The 17,386-nt window shown below is 40.9% G+C and overlaps 1 protein-coding gene across 1 annotated transcript; it reads right to left on the minus strand.

The window, feature by feature from the left end:
- Window positions 1–1,046: 1,046 nt before the first annotated feature.
- mtf1 (metal-regulatory transcription factor 1) lies at window positions 1,047–17,241 on the minus strand. The gene is made up of 11 exons (XM_006791677.2): window positions 17,150–17,241; window positions 15,414–15,941; window positions 12,055–12,293; window positions 10,555–10,686; window positions 10,227–10,300; window positions 6,734–6,867; window positions 6,168–6,245; window positions 5,856–5,958; window positions 5,111–5,769; window positions 4,792–4,861; window positions 1,047–4,134 (listed from the first exon to the last, which is right to left on the minus strand). The coding sequence occupies exons 2-11, from the start codon at window positions 15,876–15,878 to the stop codon at window positions 3,656–3,658; spliced, it is 2,433 nt and encodes an 810-aa protein (XP_006791740.1). The 5' UTR covers window positions 15,879–15,941; window positions 17,150–17,241; the 3' UTR covers window positions 1,047–3,655.
- Window positions 17,242–17,386: the final 145 nt, after the last annotated feature.

The following is a 17,386-nucleotide window of genomic DNA, read 5'->3' on the forward strand; positions in this document are numbered from 1 at the left end:
TATGTCCAGAGTGGCCTGGGCAGATAGTTCTTTCCCTCGTCATTCACTAATTAGTAAAATATAAATCACCTGAGCACACCTGCTTAAAAACAACGAATGCCCTTCCTCTATGAAACACGCTAAGCTTGGAAGACAAATGTGTATTTAAACATGGCCTCGGAAACTGGTAAGGTCGCCTGCTGCCCTCCAGCTTTCATGTTATCAGCGGGTTTGTCCAGGTATGTTTTGAACACTTGCAGGTTGCGCAGAGGATTTGCCGTCTGGGCGCGTTGATGAGGCAGGCTCCGAGACTAGACAGGTGAGTCACAGCATGACATTTTAGCCTGATGGTGCTAGGCATTTTAACCAACACGTCCTCCGCAGGCTCTACAGGACATCGAGGACAGACTGTTGGACCTGTCTGAAAAAATAGCCCTGTGCAAAAAGATCGAGAATGACTTGAAGGACTTGCGTCATGCCCTAGAAGTTAGTTTTCTTCTGGTCTCTGAATTCTACTACAAATGGTTAGTGGTTTTTTAAAAATGATACTGGTTAAATGTTACAGAGGAAATCCCCCCAGGATGTGTCCGCACCACTCCAGAAATGAAGAGAAGAGGAAGACCCCTCCTAACTGCTGATTGCTATCTGACTAAATGAATGAATTCTGTTAAAGTAACACAAATAAAATGCTTCACCAAGCAAACATTTCAGTGACAAGGATAAGGTTTTATTAGTATTATATTGCTCTCAATTCAGAAAGTTACTCATATTTATATGAAACGCATAAGCAAACAGTTTCACATTATACATTCTTTAAAAAATACAAATTCTTAACATTTCCTCACTCTTTGGGTGTCAAGACATTCCTTTGGAAGCATGTCGTTTTCCTCTTTCTCCCTGCCCCAGCTCTTCCTGGAAAATATAGCCTGTTTGGTGGAAAATGTTGATGGCAGAAATTCCAAAGAATCTACACTTGTGAACAATCTGCTTCCAAACAAATGTCGCCACAATTGATTTGCTGACACTACAGACTGATGTAAATATTAGCCACGTGAACTTGGCCGACAAAGGCAAAATTTCTCTGTTTAATGAAAGAAACCAATAATTCACATGTTAAACTGAAGCGTACAAAAGTGCGAAATGATGAAACTGGATGGAATTCTAAACATATTTAAGCTTAAAACGGAAAATAACAAAACTGCCAAATACTTAAACATGCAAATCCAGCTGATATTAAACCAATTACAGAGGCGATAGGGTGGCTGTGAAACAGTACTTCATGGATTCACTACAGTCCAGATTCACACCATTCAATGCAAAATATACAGGAGCACTGTAGCTCAAAGCTATATTGCAGCAAATATTACTTAATGGGAGGCATAAGTAACCATTTAATCTTGGAGTCAGTAACTGAACTTGTAAATACCACACTTAAAATTGCATAGTTAGGTTCACCAATGATCTGTATGAAAATGTATAATGGTGAATAGGTACGACTCCCGGTGGTATTTTTATTTCTTTGTGGGAATTATTTTAATATCCACTGGAGTCAATGTCAGATTTGGATGCTCCAGACATCTAATTAATATTGTATTATGGGAGGAAATTTGCCTTGTGGCACCTATAAATTTCCTAAATCACACACAAGAGGAGCCAGATTCAAATTTTGCTTTTTTTTTTTTTTTTTTTTAAAAGATTGATTCTGCAAATTGGAAATTAAAAGCAGAATCATAATGTCTGCATCTGTTATATAGCTGAGTTTAATTTCTTTTTTAAGTCAATGCTGCAATATTATTATATTATATTGGTAAAGCCCATTAGACTTTCCCAATATCACAACTGGAAAATCCCCATGCTTTTGCCTTGGTGTGATCTGCTGCTGGAGTGGCTGCCTGAGAGTCGGTGAATGTGAAAACAGAGTGTCAACAAGCCGATTACTAAAGCAGAGGCTATCAAGGCAAGGAGGCTTACAGAACAATTAATTTGTTGTAAGGCCAAGAAGCTCTACTGTCATTTACAGGGCATAATGCCTTTACTCTATCATCATTGCATTGTGTCCCATGCGAAACAATACTGTTAAATTATACTCTGTGCCAGAGGCTATGCATTACATATATTTTCTTACAATGTGGACTATACAGAAACCCAGCGGCTTGTATAACTATTCAACTAAAACACAGCAAAAACATCTTCTGCATAAACGTGACGGGGAGAAGAATGAACAGAGAGTATACATTAGGTTCAAACTCAGAGTTAGCAATTCAAAAGTCTATACAAAAATACAAATTCTAGAATAATCTACAAGTTTTTCAAAGATGTTTACACTAAAATGTACCATATTTACACTGTCACCAGGACACCATCTTTTAAATGCTACTTTACAGCAGGTTTATACAAAAACTCTGTAGTGGTGCTGCAAATCAGCCTAACCGATATGCAGAACCAACTTTACAAGTTAGTGTGCAATAAACAGGGAAGAGTGCAGCAAAAACGTAGGGCTACTGCAAGTGTGGGCCATCCGGCAAGGAAAATGCATGTCTGAGAAAATTGTGGGAACCAGGAACAGTTATGACTTGATGCATCCCTGAGAGGGTCACAACCCTAAAGAAGATGGGATGTTGACAGTAGTTCCTTATAGTTTAGTTGTGGGCAAGTTTTTGCAAACAAGCAGATCCAAGAGGATATTTTGCTTGACTGTGTCTACTACACGTGCCTCTTTTTACAATACTTACTACGTTCTTATGAAGGTAAAACAATTCAGTAACAAAAAAGCAGCTCAACTTAAAAAAAACAACATGTGATTGGAATAAATTAATAGATTATTTCTGCTATCTCAAAGATGATAGTATCATTATATTGAAAGAATCAGGCATTTAAATAAATTAACATATACAATTTTAAGTTAGTTTAAGTTATAGGCAACTTATTGACGTTATGTCGCTTAAAGAGACAGGCAGATCTGATCACAGGTTCTCAAAAAAAGTAAAAAAGAATCATCACATTATCTGGACCGCACTAGTCTTCATAGAAAACAAACAAAATACTGAGGAAATCACTTCATATTACAAGACAGCCACGTGGGAAGCTGTGTGACCAAGCTCTTTAAATTTTTGCTGGGAGCAATGCTTGATTAAAATTGTAGCAAAATCCTCTCATATACAGTGCATTATGGTTATTTGCATACCAGCCTAAAGAATTTGTTAGGACCTGTAGTACAGTACGAGAATACAGTACAAGGACAGACGAGTTTTGTTTTCCTGCTAAGGTGTGTGACCTTCAAGCCAGGACAATGAAACTCTAAATTATCAGTGCTTGGACAACACTTGGTCATTTCAATCAATTCAGAATGAGGATTATTATAAAGAGTTTATCTTTTCAACAAAGGATCTACTGCCTTTTCCCTGCATTAATTAGCGTTTAAGTTGCTAAAACTCAACTACTGCAATGAGACTCAACAGAAAAGTTACACATACTTTGTATATATACTATATGTGTCCCAGTGCCATACAAAGCAGAATGCACTGCAGGTACTGGGGGGTTTCAATGCACACGCTATATAGGGTGAAAGAAGAGGCATCACTTCGGAGAGTGACTCGAGGTGTGGGTGGAATCGACGCTTGTGGGCGAGTGGGTGCAACAGACAAACATGTGGTGCCAGACTCCGAAGGCAGCTCTTTTAAGGATTGCCATCAGTAGCCATGCTGAAGTCATCTGCGACCAGCAGCAGAGCCTCAATGTTGGCGGCTGTCTCAGGGCTCTGCAGGGAGAGGAAGTCTGAGACGTCCATACTGGCTAACCCGTCAGATGAGGGTGGGTTGGCGGCAGTGCCGCTCACTATTGTGGAGAAAGTCTGAGCTGTGGAGGAGGAGGAGGAAGAAGAAGAGGGGGCCTCCAGTGTCACCTCACCCACCTTGGAGGAAGACTTGGGGGGGCAGCATGAGGAAGATGAAGTTGCTGAATGGTGCTGAGGCTCTGATAGTGGCGGGGGAGGGGGCTCTGGTGGTTGCTGCTGTGCTGGGGCTGAAACGATGGAGGAGGCACTCTTTGCACTCTTGTCTTTAGCAGAGTCCCTGCAGGCACACTGACACTGGCAGGATTCCTCCTGTTTGATGATGATGACTGGCAGGCTGAGGCCGATCTGCTGGACTGAGTTACCTACAACAGAAACATTACGTTTGACTAGTCCAATGCAAATAAATTAGTCAAAACCACAGTGGTGTCTGCAAAAGTAGGCTGTCTGATTGTACCCTGTCAATATTTACAGATGGAAACATTACAATAGATCAGGTGACAACATGTTCCTATCAGCAACATAAACTGTAAACGTTGATGAAAACATCATCATCTGGTAAACCTGGCAGTGGTTCTTTTAAGGACCATAAGAGCTGTAAATTCACCAGCAATCACTAACAAATCAAAAATCTTTGACTTAAACTTGCTAATTAGACCCCCCCCCCCGCCATTTTCTGTTTTGTCAATTTATATTAATATATTTGGGGAACTCTTAATTAAAAAAAAAAAGAGTTCAGGGAATCTTACCTTTTTCCTCCCCATTTCATAAATGTTACATTTAATTAGGTGAAAAAAAGATTTAGCAAAAATGAAAGATGGTTACTATCAAGCCTCAGCCAGAGATTGACATTTCCTTCCTCAAACTTCGCGTTTATATTGCCAAATACTTTTCCTAGTAACTATTGCATACTATTTAACTAATAGTCATTAACCCAAGTATTTTAGTGGCAAAACAAATGTATGATTTCCTCAGTCTTTGACCAAAGTCAACAGCACAAGATTGGTTTCACGGTGGCTTACCAGCATTACCTCCCACTGGTATGGCTGTAGTAAAGAAAACCTTTTCCACTTTTGGAGCTCCTTGATGTGGCTGTGAATAAACAAAAACACCAAAATTCAAAAGGGTTAACAATAAATATCAGTATCCTCAAGATGATTGCACCATGTTCTTTTTTTTTTTTAAGACCGTATCAAAAAGGGATGGACTGTGTATGAATTAAAAGCCATACTTTCCCTAATGTTTTATTTACCTAGTTTCATAGTTTGTTTGTGCTACCTTGTTTTCTTGTGAACATACTGATGAAGAGGAGAACAGATTCTGTGTGGGATCATTACTCACTGCTTGCTCTGGGTTCTGCTGGCTGTTGGTGGCACTGCTGAGGATCCACTGGAGATTCTGGTCAGACATGACCAAGCTGGGCTGCAGCAGGTTCTGTGTGGGTGCTATGGTGATAGTGGCAGGGGTGGTTGCCAGACCAGGGCCAGAGTTTGGACCAGGATTATTGGCCAAAGGCACAGGTTGAGCCACAGGTGCTAGAGCATCTGTTGTGGTAGCTGCAACAACAGCAGGACCAGGACCTGGTGCTGTGGCAGTCAGTGCAGGGGCAGGAGCAGGCGTAGCAATGGGTGGTGGTAATGGAGTGGTCTGGGTAGTACTATCTTGCTGTAGGAATGTTGGTGGCAGTGCCACATATTGCTGGGGTGTGACGTGGTTTTGTGGCTGGACAGAAGCCTGTGGCACATCTGAGATCTGCTGAGGCCCATTGAGCTGCATGAAAGCAGGAGGCTGTGTTGTGCTAACATTTGCAGTGATGGAGGCAGGGGTGGAGGTCTGGGAGGAAGAGCTCTGATTGAGCTGGGAAGAAGCCTCCATGACTGCAGCGTTTTGTGAACAAGAAGATGAGGAGGTAGGATTGACAGAGAAAGAGATGAGAGAGGAGGCTTCTGTCACTCCCGGTTGGGTGGGAGTGTCCAAGCTGAAGGGCTCAGCAAGGCTCTCTGGTAAAGGGGGGAAAAAAACTCTCAGAACAAGAACTTTAAGAAGAAAACCCAAACAGGTCGATTTTTAAATGAAATATTCTTACCGCTGGGATGAGCATCATCTTGGCTGATGCTATTTTCAGGACTCTGGAACATAAGCTCAAAGATTTTCACAGGGGTGGCATTGTTGAGGTCCAAATTTTGAGCCTGCAATAAAATTTAAATGAAAAAAAGCCTTTAAAAAGTGCACTCAGTGAATATATTGTTTTAACCATGACATTTTAATACAGTGAATATAAAAACAACTGAAGACTGAAAATATCTTTTAACTGGCATATCACTGATCATCCTGACAGCTCCTCTACTGTGTCAACACAGAGTCTGTTTGACAAAGGTGAAATAAAGTTCAAACTCACATTATGGATGTTCTCTCGTAGTTCTGAGTCTGTAGAGATGAGGCTCAAGTCACTGAGGCACAGCGAGTGATTTGCATCCTGCAATTAAGAGATCGAAAGGTCCCTGATTAAAGTAGCCACTACAAGTGCTGAGTCATGGAAATGAAAGCTACTGTAAAAAATAGGTAAAAATCTAGGTTTTACCATACAAGGTAATCCATTACATAATGACATAATTAACAACTATTCCTTTAAAGAAAGAACAATGTAATCTACTTGTTCTATAAACATTTGCCATTAAAAACACAGGCCACTGCACAAGTGGAAAAGTTAAATACTTTACTTTTATGGTGACATGCTCTGTAGAAAGTCAATGTACCATGTAGTAATACCTGTGATATGAGATGTTATAACACAACTGTTTATTATGTGAAAAGCAACAAAAAAGAGCACTTTACTTCAGAACACAGCATACAGTAAATGGCACGAGGAGCACAATGTTATGTAGCCCTGAGGCTGTCCATGGAGAACACAATGACTGTGCCAAGTGTGCCCACACTCTGACAAGAAGCTGTGCTGTGACTCACTTCAGAGAGTGGATGGGCGAGAGAAACGCTGAAGGACTGTCCTTTGTCGTGGCCCCGGATGTGACTCTTCAAGCTGTACTGGCTGCTAAAAGTCTTCTCACAGCCGTCACTAGGACAGTTGAATGGCTTCTCCCCTACAGAATGAGCAGAGACAAAGGCAGAAAATACAGACTGAGACTGATTAATTTATTTATTATTCTTTACTATTTATATCTTTCCTGGCAGGAAAAAAGTAATCAAAATTCAAAGTTGCAGCTTTATTAATAAAATGATGACTTTTCAGTGACAAAAAAATGCAGCCGTATGGTTTTAAAAAGTCAACTTTACTCTTGTCACAATAATATAAAAATTTCAAGGGACCAGCATGGCTGTTTCCTGCTCTTACTCTAGCTTTGCAGACTTACACACGCTATAGCTATGTACTGTCACCAGGGGGCAGTGTTAGAAATATGTGAAACAACTCTTAATATGACTCTTGTTTGTGTTCGCAGAATTCTTGGTTCTTAAGCTAAGTCGCTGCAGACACAACAGAAGTCAAAACATACAAAACTGTTTGTAGTAAAGCAAAACCAAACGTTAAAATAATGAAAACTGTCCTGTTTTCAACCTTGAGGCAACTGTGGCTCAGGAGGTAGTAGGGGGCGTCTTCCAAGGGGAAGGTCAGTGGTTTGCTCCCTAGTTTCATGCTAAAGTGTCCTTGGGTAAGATATGGTGTGTGTGATGATTAGAAAAGGTGTAGGTTTGGTATAGAATGAAGCTCTTGTATGTGACTGGGTGAAGGAAGCTTATAGTTAAAAGTGCTTTGAGTGGTCAGTTAAGCAGAATTGATGGGCCAGCAGGGCGAGCACCTTCGCAGTCTGCTGGTAGTCGGGGTGGCCTGTCTCTCTGCAGAGAGCTCTGTTTTTAGATGGACGCAGTGTACAAAGTCTGTGATAAAAATCTGTGGGCTATTCTTGCTTGTGCTGCTGTTGGTGCATCAGCCAGGCATGAAGTTATAACATACGAATAGCTGAAGTGAAACCAAGTGCAGAAGAAATGTCTGTGCTTTTCATGGTGTATTTTTAATCTTTGATTTTTTTGTGGTTCTCTTGTTTCCAGTAAAGTCCCCTTTTCAACCAATTAGCAAACAGTAGAAGCACTTCCTCTCCACACCCTTTACAAAGTGTTACATTGGTACTTAAATAGCACTTAATGGGGCTATATAAATACTAATCAATTTACCATTACCCAATCAGTATTCTACCTATGCAGTGTCATCACTGTTAAGCTACATGCTTTTGTTTTTTCCTCAGTCTGAATATGCAAAATCCAGCCAAATGGACACAAACACAGTACAATGAATCCTGTAGTTGGATTTTAATATCCTGATACATCTTGTAATTGTTTCTTTTTCAACAACACAAAGCATAAGCCAGTTCAAGTCATTCCTTGTTCAGCTGAACATGATCTCCTATATTGATATACAGTGGGGCAAAAAAGTATTTAGTCAGCCACCGATTGTGCAAGTTCCCCCACTTAAAATGATGACAGAGGTCAGTAATTTGCACCAGAGGTACACTTCAACTGTGAGAGACAGAATGTGAAAAAAAAATCCATGAATTCACATGGTAGGATTTGTAAAGAATTTATTCGTAAATCAGGGTGGAAAATAAGTATTTGGTCAATAACAAAAATACAACTCAATACTTTGTAACATAACCTTTGTTGGCAATAACAGAGGTCAAACGTTTACTATAGGTCTTTACCAGGTTTGCACACACAGTAGCTGGTATTTTGGCCCATTCCTCCATGCAGATCTTCTCAAGAGCAGTGATGTTTTGGGGCTGTCGCCGAGCAACACGGACTTTCAACTCCCGCCACAGATTTTCTATGGGGTTGAGGTCTGGAGACTGGCTAGGCCACTCCAGGACTTTCAAATGCTTCTTACGGAGCCACTCCTTTGTTGCCCGGGCGGTGTGTTTTGGATCATTGTCATGTTGGAAGACCCAGCCTCGTTTCATCTTCAAAGTTCTCACTGATGGAAGGAGGTTTTGGCTCAAAATCTCACGATACTTGGTCCCATTCATTCTGTCCTTAACACGGATCAGTCGTCCTGTCCCCTTGGCAGAAAAACAGCCCCATAGCATGATGTTTCCACCCCCATGCTTCACAGTAGGTATGGTGTTCTTGGGATGCAACTCAGTATTCTTCTTCCTCCAAACACGACGAGTTGAGTTTCTACCAAAAAGTTCTACTTTGGTTTCATCTGACCACATGACATTCTCCCAATCCTCTGCTGTATCACCCATGTGCTCTCTGGCAAACTTCAGACGGGCCTGGACATGCACTGGCTTCAGCAGCGGAACACGTCTGGCACTGCGGGATTTGATTCCCTGCCGTTGTAGTGTGTTACTGATGGTGACCTTTGTTACTTTGGTCCCAGCTCTCTGCAGGTCATTCACCAGGTCCCCCCGTGTGGTTCTGGGATCTTTGCTCACCGTTCTCATGATCATTTTGACCCCACGGGATGAGATCTTGCGTGGAGCCCCAGATCGAGGGAGATTATCAGTGGTCTTGTATGTCTTCCATTTTCTGATGATTGCTCCCACAGTTGATTTTTTCACACCAAGCTGCTTGCCTATTGTAGATTCACTCTTCCCAGTCTGGTGCAGGTCTACAATTCTTTTCCTGATGTCCTTCGAAAGCTCTTTGGTCTTGGCCATGGCGGAGTTTGGAGTCTGACTGGTTGAGGCTGTGGACAGGTGTCTTTTATACAGATGATGAGGTCAAACAGGTGCCATTCATACAGGTAACGAGTGGGGGACAGAAAAGCTTCTTACAGAAGACGTTACAGGTCTGTGAGAGCCAGGGATTTTCCTTGTTTGAGGTGACCAAATACTTATTTTCCACCCTGATTTACGAATAAATTCTTTACAAATCCTACCATGTGAATTCATGGATTTTTTTTTCACATTCTGTCTCTCACAGTTGAAGTGTACCTCTGGTGCAAATTACTGACCTCTGTCATCATTTTAAGTGGGGGAACTTGCACAATCGGTGGCTGACTAAATACTTTTTTGCCCCACTGTATAATGGGGAAAAAACCCCACCAAATACATGGGAAGCTAGTATTTGTCTGTGTATTTGACAGCTGGCATGTAGGAAAGATGTTCACCTGCCCTAAACAAGCATGCAATCATTAGAGCCAAGAGCTTGGCCTTAGCTGTCCATCTGGGGGGTGGGTCTTATTTGGAAACATTTGTTCAATCAATACAAGCACACATGGAAAGAGCATTTTCAATTATAGCTCCCCCCCTCCCATTTCTAATTCTGAAAGGAAGACAAAACAAATGTTTTTGTGTGAAGGAAAGATGGTTCAGGTTAGGTTATTTAAACAGACAACACATGGGAGGCACTGGGCAACAATGGAAATGGAAATCAGGAAGAAATAAAAACAAATACATCTTTGTTGAAGCTTCCCTAGATAATTGAGGTGAACCAGAACACTGTATACCTGTGTGAGTCCGTACATGTGTTTTTAGGTGATGACTTGCAGCAAAGGCTTTTCCACAACCATCGTGATCACACCTGAAAGCAAAAACAGGAGAGAAAAAAACAGCGTGAGATCAAATGTAAACATAAAGTGAAAAACATTAAAGGCTGGATTTCATCATCCTTCTAGATTAAAGTCATGACCCATTGCCCCCCTGTGTCGTTATATGAAGAAAAACGGACAGTTAACATGGATAAGTAAAATTTAAGTACACTTAAAGTTTTGTACAGCAGTTCCTTCACCTTAACTGGGAGAAAATTAAACCTGCTGTGAAAAAGAAAATGCTCACCGGAATGGCTTCTCCCCAGTGTGTGTGCGAATGTGCTTCCTCAGGTCACTGAGGGTGGTAAAGTACTTTGTGCATCCCTCTGATTCACAGTTGAAAGTCTTGCCTGTGTGAAGTCTCTGGTGTGCTTTTAGCCTGCAGAGAAAATAGTGTTTCATTAAACCACAATGGGAAAATAGGAGAGGGACAAAGTAAACGCAGTGGCATTCAGCAACATGTGCTGACTACACTATCATCTCATTTAAAAAAATCTTTAAAAAAAAAAAGAGATGAGTCAGACGGGGAATGGGGCTATTAATAGAATTTTAAACTCAATCACGATTTTTGGCTTCTCACATTTAAATGAACATGGTCTAGTGATACTAAAAATGCATGCTCTGCAAACTGAATGGAAAGCAAAAGCAAACCAAGCACTTCCTAAAAAAAACAGCACCTGACCACGTGCCAGCATCAGTCAATCACAGCTGCGCCCCGCACAACACAGCGTGCAGTGCTGGACTGATCTGGACGAGTAACTCCACATCAAAAGACCAGATATACAGCAAAAATCAAAAAATGTCTGGCACAGGAGAACATGAAGAGCTTGTCCCTTAAAGTGGATCATCATCAGCTGTTTGGAAATACTTTGGATTCAGTGCAAGAGATTTTATCCAAGAACAAATCATATACGAAAGTGTCTATTAAACACATATTTTTGGGTAAACGTTGGAGGGAAAGAGAGCGAATACGTTGAGTGTTTTTGGCATCCATCATGCTGATACAATAAATGGAATGAAAGATTTTTTTTGTTCGAGGAGATGCACTAAGATCAGGTAAATGGTGAATAAACACTTACTTGTCTGCAAAGTTGTATTAATAACCAAGAATGTAGCACAACGTAAAAAGGAAAGCAGTGCTCTGTTAATTCTATTTTCTGTTAAGTTTTGGTGCATTTTTTTTAAATCATACTTCTTATCTTTTCTAAGAAACACATGGAGTTTCAGTGAGTGAGGAAGACCAGTTTTATTTTGATGCAAAGATTGATTATGCGAAGCAAACCATGACGAACCACTAATGCGATCCACAATGTAAAGTTAGATCAGGAATCTCAACAGCTCTAAGCCCTGTGTAGCTTACGATGATGGCACAGCAGCATCAAGCCACAGACACATGGCATTGCTACTGAAACAGTGCAAACTGGATACTTGGATGCCCTTTGATTTGTACATCTGATATATCTTGTGGTCAAACAAGAGACCTGACGGAATGACTGAAATATGTTCCTCTTTTAATGAAGACCCGAGTCGCTTGAGTCATTTTTTGTGTCGAAACATCTACTGCATCACGCTTTGTCCACTGCCCCCAACACTTAGGTCTAATTATCTTAACCTACTTTTGATCAAGTCTAACAAAACTGAAACGGAACCTACAGTGATGATAAAGGTGACTTCATATAAACTTCAAGTTTCCACAGCAATGTAAAGACAGCAACATGAGACATGAAAGACAACAAAAAAGGCTCACCTGTACAGCGTGTTGAACGCCTTTTCACAGCCCTGTACGTCACACTCGAATGGCTTCTCCTTGGTGTGAACACGGACGTGGATCTTAAGGCTGTAAGAGGTGAGAAAGGCCTTTCCACAGCCTTGCTGATTACACACAAACGTGTACTCGCCCCGATGCGTTTTCTGGTGTGTCCGCAAGTTTCCTGCTGTGCTGTACGTCCTTGTGCAGCCTTCGAACATGCACTGGTACCGCTTTACCTAAAAGCGAGAGAATAAAAATGGTAAGTGGAATTAAAACATAGTGAAAGAATGCTGGTGCTAAGAAAAGGATTGCATCAAATCTCTTTAAAAAAAATATGTTAATCTGTGTTTTAACTGTATTTAACAACACCATTTCAACAAGACAGGGAGAAATTAGTAAATCCAGCTCAGAAATAATAATAACCTGCCCTGCCATTGAATGAGGTGACAGTCTGACTCAGGGTGGCCTTTTGGATAGGATTTGAACTTAATGACTCAACCTCCCATCAGTACACAAAGCGGGTGAGCATTAAGGACATCATTGATGACTAACCCCCAATTCTCTTTCACAGCACCGATGTCCATTGCAGTGGGGCAGTCTCCTGCTCTGCTCTCACACAAATATCCTGGGGGCACTGTGAATAAAAGCAGCCCAGTCTCTACTTAGAAAAATTCTATAGTGTATTGAACACAAAACCAGGAGGAGAAAACTTGTGGCTGGCCTCCTCAACAAGAGACTCTCCTTCCTCTGCTGCTATTACCTCATTTACTAAACTAAATCCTCTTAGTATTCTTGTAAAAATGAATTGTAGCCCAATTTAAATCAAAGCAAGGCAAATGAGATTATTAGAATATTAGATGCATCAGAGAAAACTCAGCATGAACCTTGCAGTGTTTGCAGAACTCCAAGACACCCAGTATCACAACTGTGATACAGTGAAAGTTAGACACAGCTGACTTAGCTTTCGGTCCTTCTGACAAGCGCTAATCTGAGCGATGGTAGTCTGAAACCATTCAGTTTGGTTATTAGTGTGTGGCAGGGATCATTTGTTAAGCAAATATCTACGCAAACCCACAGCAGAACCCTGCTAAAACTGGCAGCTCAGATCTGCATTTATCTCACACACCATTGTGACTCTACCACACTGTGAATTTGATCATTGCGAGGGAGCACTTTATGCTCCAGCTTCCCACACGCATAGTGGAAGAGACCACTCCATTACAAATTGGTTTATGAAAGAGGAGTGCTTAGCGTGGCCAACAAATATTGCGCAAACCATCCACACCCCAGTGCACGCTTTCCGCGGGGACTCATATTTCATATTTGCTTTGTTTAACATATTACAAAGACCTGCATGCACATGACTATTTATGATTCCAGGCCTGCAGAAGAGTGTGGCACCACTTTATATTGTACTGTTGTGCAATATAAATTTAAATTCATTTCTCAGAAGTGGCATGAAGTCATACACATACAGACACACACAATTAAAGATCCCGGTATGCTTCTATACTGCTGCAAGAAATATATAGTTGTTTTTTAATTCAGAGGGTTGCTCAAAATCTTTTTCTTTAGATATTTGTTATTATTGCAGTTGGTAAAGGGGTTAAAAACCGAGCGGACACTGCTAACAAATAAAATCAAACCTTGACTTAACTTCACCTTTCAAACCAAAACTGGCTACAAAAGCAGCAAGGTTTCTGCCAATAATATTCAGAAATAATAAGGCATTTGCTCCAGCACCACACCCATCTAATGATAACAAAATCTAAATCTACCAGTATATTAATCTTCAATACATAATATGATTTTAAAGTATGAAAATACCATGATCAAGACAATATAGTCATAATGCTTTACTCTGGAAAGTTTGCAGTCAGTTTTAAGTGTAATTCTATTGTTCTGCATAACTTTTAAACCCCAATTCCAAAAAAGTCTTGGTGCTGTGTAAAATGAACAAAAACGTTTGTGTAACTTCTATAGAACACAATAAACTTACTAAATGTTTAAGCAGACATTTTACCATTTCATAAAAACATTAGGATGGGGGCAACAAAACCGCTTTCAACACTTTGCAATGAATCAGATGAACTGTTAAAAAAAGGCCAACACCATGATTGGGTATAAGAAGAGGATCGTAGAGAGGCAGTGTTACTCAGAAGTAAGCTGCCTCTCTTTTACAGAAGGGGCTCACCAATTTACAAAAGAATCTGCATTTACAAGTTGTGGAAGAATTTCAGAATATTGTTCCTCAAAAGATTCTGAGAATCTGGAGAAATCTCTGTGTGCAAGGGATAAGGCCAAAAATCATTGGATGGGCTCAGGAACACTTTTAGAAATCTGTGTCTGTGAACACAGTTAACTGTTCAGGTCGTGTTGTGTCCTCATTTTTCCTGCAACCTCTAAAGTGGAGAGGGACCAACGTGCTTGTTATCAGCACTCGGTTCAAAAGCCTGCATCTCTGATTGTGTGGGTGATACATTAGAGCTTATGAAATTAACAGCTTGCACATCTGCAAAGACAATGCTGAAAGGTCTATACAGGCTTTAGAGCAACATATGTTTTACCCAGATGATGTCTTTTTTGTGAAAGTCCTTAAATATTTCCGTAAGACAATGCTACTGCATCTGTTGCATGGCTTTGAAGTGGAAAAGTCCTAGTGGTGAACTGACCTGCTCGGAGTCCAGACCTTTCATCAATTAAACATATACAGCTGTTGTGAGCTACAATCCTGTATCAGACAAGAATCTAGCAACATTTCTCTCATAAATGTCCCACAACTGTGCGCATCAGATGTTTATAGACTACTGTTAAAATAAAGGATCATAATAGTGGTAAATATGGCTCTGTAGGCTATATATCATCTAAATCAACTGATTAAACATAGGAAAGAGAACTATGTTGTTCCCCAATGTGCCTCCCTGCCTTTTATGTTAGGTACCTACAGGTTAACAAGTGCAAACTTCCTATCAGATGGTTTTACTATGCTGTTCATCTCTGCTAATTAAGATAGGTTACTGCTGAAGGCAACAGAATGGCAACTTCTGCATAGTTGCTGAGAAGATCCTTTAAAAGAACTTGAAGCACAGTGACATATTTTCAACTGCACACCATTTTTCACCAGGTCAAACTAGGTTTAAAAAAATGATCACTATATTATTAGAGGATAAAATCATAAAATCTTTAAACCATCTGCTCTTCTGCAATTTGTTGTAATAACTGAAACAGCTTAGACAAGCAATCACTGCAATCTATCATACATGTGCACTACCTTAGAGCCAATCAGAGGAGCCTCTGATGACCAAACAAGCATATGTCTTGTAACAGCTGGACAAGATGCACTTATTTATGCTCACCTCTCTCTGCTTGGTCTCTGGGCACTCAGAGTGCAAGGTGAGTGTAGCCCCCTCGATGTTGCGTGGCATTGGGGTGGACCCTGGATTTATTGTGAACTGGATCTGGTCAGGAGAAATTGTGTGGTGCACATAACCCTGTGACATCCCATCTGGGTCTGTCATAAAGGCCAGCGATCCCTCCTCCTCATCTCCATCACCTTCTCCCTCTGTTAGGAAGGTGACTCCATCTTCATCCCCTCCACAGTGACCCTCCTCTTCTCCCTCCTCATCCAGTCGTATTGGGTCCCGCTCAATGAGGACCGTGGTGCGGTCATAGACCCGACCAGAGGATGACGAAGGTTCAGCAATTAGGTCACCGTCTTTGCCAAAGTGGATCTTGTCATCTTCTTCGTCATCCCGCTCCAGAGGATCCACCTCCACCTCAAAGTACATAGGCGCCTCCGTATGAGGGCCATTCTCACTCATGGTCTCTGATGCCTCTCCTTCCTTGGCAAGAAGGACTGCACTCTCACACGTTAATGTTTCACCCTGAAAAAGAAAGAAGCTACTTCACTTACGCTCTTAGGTTGTATAGCTCAGCTGAATTATTACAAATTGTAATTGGAAAAAAGCAAACACTGTTGAGCAGAAACTCATAGTTTCTCATAGCTGAGCCCAATAATAAAGACTGAATATATTTATCAGCGTTTAGTGATTCAGCAGCAGATCTGACTAGGGCTGCCCAGTTAAACTATATCAGCTGTCACTATGTAGCCCCACGCTGACAGACAGGAACATTTGGCAACAAATAACTAGACAGAGCCACAGCTATGTGTGCTTTTGGCAGAATAAGGTTTTTTTGACTACATTAAATGCCCGTTCACCCCCTAATGTAGCGGACCTGCGGGTGTCAGTCAAAAGCAGCGAATTTTTTTCTTCGACAAGTCAGACTGAAATCACCGCAAGTAGACACTTAGTAAGAGACATAAACACTGTTCACAGAAACTAAAGCTACACATCGCGATCTGGAACTTTCTTACTCCAGTGACAGAAGTCATGAGATAGCTGGTGCTTAGCCCTAGCTACTCGGTGACTTCTAATCAATCAAAATTCATCAGGCTACCTCTAAAGGAAAACGTTAAATGCTGCGTATGAAAGCTGTCACTTCAAACCGACGGTGACAGTTAACTTTTACATGGCTGCGCACACAATGCAGCGCAGTTTCCAAACATAAGCGTGACCTTATAGGCACTCACTGGCTGCAAGGTTAACCTTTAGCTGACTGAACAATATCGTTTTCACAACTTAATGTCACAGTACTGAGGTTGTTAGCTTTACAATGCTAGCATTCTGGTGGATATTTGATCTCATATCATGATTACATAGTCTCCAGCCTGATACGTCGCTGGTTAGCTGCTGTAAATTAATCTTAGGCTGCTTATTTTGCATCTGCCGTTACATATCTTTAGAGTGGGTTTCTCTTCAGCTCGTAAGCCACAGAAAGCTAAATGGGAACTAGTTAGCCAGAGGCTAGGCTAGGTAAGTCAGCTGCCACTTATTTCTCTACACATTCATAGCTTCGCTGGATAGCAACACTTTAGCTCATTGCTAAGCTAAGGGGCTAACGATAAACGTTTATTGTCAAGATTACTTATCGTTCCTGCAAAGATGGTCAGTTTCATTTTACCCGGTGATAAAGTGGCAAACTGAGGTTTAAGTGGATCGACTAGAAGGAAATGTCATTAAAATAAATTTACCTCTGAATTTTAATCCTTATTCCGATGCTTTGGATGTTGACCACTTTCTTCCTATCCCCTCCCTAGAAAGCCATACGTCACAGGCTCGCAGCCATTCGTGATGAATTATGGGAAATAATGTATAACTAACGCTAAATAACAATATTAAAAAATTCCATAAGATGATTGTAGGGAAGGGGTTTCGCTTTTATATTTAATGTTGATTTATTTTAGCAAATAATACAATTTTGATTAAAA

This window comes from Neolamprologus brichardi, chromosome 11, assembly GCF_056152115.1.
Source record: "Neolamprologus brichardi isolate AB-2024 chromosome 11, ASM5615211v1, whole genome shotgun sequence".
In the NCBI taxonomy this organism is placed as follows: Eukaryota; Metazoa; Chordata; class Actinopteri; order Cichliformes; family Cichlidae; genus Neolamprologus; species Neolamprologus brichardi.